Source organism: Montipora foliosa, chromosome 4, assembly GCF_036669935.1.
Source record: "Montipora foliosa isolate CH-2021 chromosome 4, ASM3666993v2, whole genome shotgun sequence".
Lineage (NCBI taxonomy): Eukaryota > Metazoa > Cnidaria > Anthozoa > Scleractinia > Acroporidae > Montipora > Montipora foliosa.
In genome coordinates, this window is record NC_090872.1 from 14,881,500 (window position 1) to 14,886,499 (window position 5,000).

The 5,000-nt window shown below is 39.4% G+C and overlaps 1 protein-coding gene and 1 non-coding gene across 2 annotated transcripts in view; one reads left to right on the plus strand and one right to left on the minus strand.

The window, feature by feature from the left end:
- LOC137999984 (telomerase reverse transcriptase-like) overlaps positions 1-5,000 on the minus strand; it is an 11,407-nt gene that overhangs the window by 4,632 nt on the left and 1,775 nt on the right. Inside the window, exons 1-3 of the mRNA XM_068846043.1 lie at positions 4,102-5,000; positions 1,752-2,236; positions 1,068-1,466 (exon numbers count right to left, since the gene is read on the minus strand). The exon at positions 4,102-5,000 is cut by the window's right edge and continues 1,775 nt beyond it. Coding sequence (XP_068702144.1) covers positions 1,068-1,466; positions 1,752-2,236; positions 4,102-5,000 — 1,783 coding nt within the window. The remainder of the gene's footprint in view (positions 1-1,067; positions 1,467-1,751; positions 2,237-4,101) is intronic.
- Positions 3,445-3,517, plus strand: Trnaa-agc (transfer RNA alanine (anticodon AGC)). The gene has a single exon. It is a non-coding gene; the product is annotated as a tRNA-Ala (tRNA).

Below are 5,000 nucleotides of genomic sequence, written 5' to 3' on the forward strand. Positions count from 1 at the left end.
TTAATAACTGGTCTCTCGGGAAATAGTTCATTTTGTTTCCCTTGAATCTCAGTGTTTCCCTCGGCTGCGCCTCGGGGAATCATTGACATTCTCTGGAAACAAAATGAACTGTTTCCCTTGGGACCAGTCGTTAAGTGTTTACCAATGTGCGAAGGCCCGCAACAATGGCTTGTGAGCCCCGGTACTGGATGCAGGCCAATCTCTACAGAGTAAAACTTAAGTTTGATTTTCTTTCCTTGTTAGGACCCATTTCTATGACTAAGGCTAACGCTTTTTCCTTGTTACTCCGGTTTCCACCTCCCACCTCATCATTTGATTTCATTTCTTCTAATGTGGTTTGTTTTAAGGGCAGCATGATAGATAAAAATACAAGGTTAATGCGCGGCTTTCGCTCGAAATTATGATGATGATGATGATGATGATGTTGTAGTGAAATCCACACTGCCTTTGGAGTTGCGTTTTGTCATCAAACACTTGTGTCCCTCAACGGTCAAAGTGCAAGCAAGAGACAATACATTCTTTCAATGCAGTACATATATCATTCAACATTACACTAATCAATATTGAATAACATCGTATTGAATGGTTTAACATGTAATACGCCCTGATTTTGCGACTTGCGTAGAACGAGCAAAGAGCACAATGTCCGCAGGCATTATAGGTTAAACTTCAATTGGCCACAATAGCAAAAATACCATTATTATATTATTATTATTATTATTATTATTATTATTATTATTATTATTATTATTATTATTATTATTATTATTATTATTAATACTCTGTGTTTGTCCCGCCAACCAAAGTTGGTACAATAGCGTAATATAGCGGAATAATAGAGATATTTGAAATGCGAGTTATGGACGAAATGGAGAAGTGATCCTTGCACTCATCTCATGGACAATTTAAGAAATTGTCTCTTACAGAGAACCTTAAAGATCCAGGTGTTTTCAACGCGCTTCGAACCCTGCATGACCTCCGTGATGCTGACAACTGATCTATGAAGCCACTCACTTTTAAAGTCAAGACATGAGGTGGGGTGAAGAATACTGTGAATTAAAATTTACCTGTGTACCTTGCCCGCTGACATTTTGAGCAACCAAAAGCGTCGAATTAAATACTCTTCTTCCTCAAGGACTTCTTTCATGATATCAAAAAGTTTTTGATGCGGAATAGACTCGTAACAATGACGTACGTCAACGTGCACAAAATAAAGCGGTCTTAGGTCTGATGATTTACGAACTCGCTCAGCAAAGGGCTTCAATACTTGATACAGATCATCACTTCCAAACAAAGTTGTCCTCAGGCTGTCAGGGTTGCGCCCTTTCTCAAATTTGAGAACTTCAAAAAGATTCTGCAGTTTCCTATTGATGGGCTTTTGTTTCTGAGCGTTGACGGGTTCCACGGTTGGTGGGCAGTGCTTCATGTTGGTGATGGGACGAACTGTCGAATTCTTTGGAATGAATCTGAGTGGAAAGAAACTCGCTTTAAACAATGCAAACATGTAAAGATACTCATGCTTGATCGTCTAATTATTAACATCATCCCAATGCTAATCATATTAATAATCATAGGAAAAGAAGTCATGTCAGAGTATTGGTCATTGACATCACAATCATCAGTTATCATAAAAACCTAAAAAGGGTAGGAAGTATTAGATGATGACAGGAAGTCAGTCAGTCAGAGAATCTTCTTGTCTGTGGTTCAGCAAGTTAGTCTGTGGTAGTTGGTGTCGTGAAGAAGACACAAACCTGAGAGGTGAGAAACCAAGGGATAATTTTCTTTGCAGGAGGTTTTCAGCTTCTTTGGTTGAAAGTGGCTTGAAAAACTCTCCACAAAACGTGTTGACACCAAACTTTTGGATCTTTACCCAGACCGGCTTTCTGTAGTAAAATACCCTTTGGCGATGAGTGCCACTCTCTGTGATGTAAAAAAAGCCCTTGAGAAGGGGGATGAGGTAGTGAGTCACAAGCCACCAAACAAACTGAGCAAGAAGTTGCTGTCGCTTCAGGTAATCCGTGAGTGGAACATTTTTGTCTTCTTGTTCTTTCATTTTCAGCCACTTGCAACTCGAAATCTTAATTCCTGTCATCATCTGACCCAAGGAAAACTTCTCTCCTTTTCGAAGTTTCACAAATTTGGCCAGATTCCTTAGAAAGATGCGCTTGTTTTGAGGACACCCCCAGAGATCTTTTGGGACAACTTTGTGGCAAACGCACTCCAGGAAACGCACCACCTGCAATAATTTAAAATAAGCTCAAGTCAATGTTAAAGGTATGCCATGAATTTATTAAAAGTCCCTCCAAAATGCTGCCATGCTTGGCAGATCCCTCTATCGTCAGAAAGAAAGGATACCCCTGCAAGGATCTCCTCGATGCTCTGTCACGCATGGGTGACGTGACGTTACGCAAAGTGACTTCCACTCTCTCGGCATTGGGCAGCTGTTGAAGTACAAACTGGTTATTTATTCGTTGAAAGTTCCAGACGACATAGAGGAGAACTTTGCAGAGGTTCCTTTCCTTCTCGCTAGAGAGAGAAATCAAGGAAACATCTACCTAGCAGGGCATTAAGATGTTTAAAGGGGCTAGGTCACGCAATTTTAGGCAATTTCAGCACTGATCGAATGGTCATAGAATTAACTAAAATATCAAAATAACTGTTCAAAACTATAGAAGAACTCTAACAAAACACAGGGAAGCCAAGAAGGGACATGGATGGACAAAACTGGAGAGGATTGAAATGATTGAATTTGGGTAAATTTGAAAAACGTCGGCCCACCTTTTTTCAAATTTATATCACTCTATATCAAAATGTCATTTACACAGCTGGAAAATCATTCTCAGTTGTTATGTGGCCGTGATTTTGCAAATGAAAGACTCTTGCTCTGCCAATTTGACATTTAGAGTTCATAATTAACAAAATTAAACAAAATTACCTAAAATAGCGTGGACCTAGCCCCTTTAAACTCCACAAGTCAATTTCAAGAGTATAATCTACTTATAACAACTGAACAAATTGAAACATTTTACATAGGAAACCTGAAGGTACTTGAAGTAGGTCTGACAGGTCGCAAGCTGTTCAGGACATTTGGAAAATGTACAATATGGACTTTCTTTAATGTTTTATTGACACAAAAATATAAACATCAATGGTAAAAGACAATGCAAACTCACTAGAGGAATGCACACAACTAACGCAGTTGCTCAACCAACACAGTTTAACACTGTTGACAGGGAATTCCAATTTTTTATGCTTTTGGATGTAATAACTTAATGTGGTCTGTATATAGTGCAGACTACAGACAAAAGATATAAATGATCCTCGTTCTTATATCCAGACAATTTAAGTAATCTTATTATTATTATTTTCGTATATACATTTCTTTCATAGTGTCCTTTCGCGGGAACGCATGAGCCCCAAAAATTGAGCTGCTGCCAACTGTGTGGCTTCATAGCTCAGTTGGTAGAGCATTGCACCAGCATCGCAGAGCTCATGGGTTCGAATCCCGTTAAAGCCACCTCAATTTTTCAGGTGTCTATAAGAGACTATTGCTTAAGTGCAAGGATCATTTGTCTCTTTCATGAAGCTTGGAAATTGCTTGAAAATGAAACATTTTAAGCATGTAATCTGAGTGGGATACTCATTTAATCAGACACTGGATTGGAAATCCATGTATTAATTATTTGGACAATTTTTGGGGGAGTAAGGATGGCCCTGAGGAAATGCTCATGTCTCCCACCTCTGTGGAGCCGTGATCGCATCCTCAGTTCACTTGTGGGCTGAGTTTCAGTCTCTCTCAATCTTACTCCGAGGGTTTTTCTCCAGGCACTCTGGTTTTCCTCCATCAGCAAAATCGACTACCAGCCATCTGGCTGTGGTACTGTGCTCCAATGTCATGCATGGGTTGTGTTCAGGGGCAAGCACCTAGCTGGCTGCACAGCTCCTTTGGTACGACCGCATTGAGCTGTGCCTTAGCAATTCAGTCTCTGACTGCGGGAAAGGGCAATTAGAAGGCCAGATATTATTATTATTATTATTATTATTATTATTATTATTATTATTATTATTATTATTAAATGCAGGCATTTACAACTGCCATACCTTGCTTTGCTTGGTGTAAACACTAACAGCATGCTGATACACAGAGCTGTCAACATTTGTCTGCTTCTTGTGAAAAGATTTAAACACCTTGGGGCATCCTTTTTTTGAAGAATGTTTCTGCCAAACCCTTCCTGTAGAAAGATTAGACAAAATTGTTGCCACAGCTTTCTTCTTTTTTCCACTCTTCATGAACTTCCTGTACCTTGCCTCTCTCTTTGGTTTTCTCCCCTCTGGGGTATAGAAACAGTGACACCTCAGCAGGGTTCTAAAGGGACACTTTTTATGTCTTGCCAAGAATTTAGCAAAGATTGTTTGCATTCCTTTAAGTCTTTTTGGTAGGCGAAATGGTTTCCCTTTCTTGCATTCAGACTGCTTTTGGCTACTTGTGGGTCCTGTTACATTCTGATTTGAAGACTCCTTTCTTATGCCTCCCTTTTCACAATCACCCACCAAACACTGTCCTTTCACAAAAATGTGATGAATCAGACGTCGTGCTCCAGATATACTCACTGGTGTAGTCTCCATGATGTGTTTCTTTGGAAATGACTGAGACAGATTTGACGCATAGAACAGTCTTGAATGAGGCAAGTAAATTTCATGAAGGTGGATTCCTTGACTTCTTTGCTTTGATATTGGTTGTACTTTGCTTTTGTGATTTTTGATTCTCTGTACTTTTGGTTTTTGGCTTCCCCCTTTTTGTGTTTGATCTGGTCCTTCTTTTGGCAAACACTTCTTTTTACTTGATTGGGGAAGAAACCTCAGAAGAACCTGCCAAGGTTTCCTTTTCTTACATTTCTTCCTTGATCCCTTTTCCTTGTCATCAGCATCTGAAAAAAGTCTTCTTTTCAAATTGTTTTTATTTTGTGAAAGTGAAGCAGTCATGCCGATTTTATCTTGGT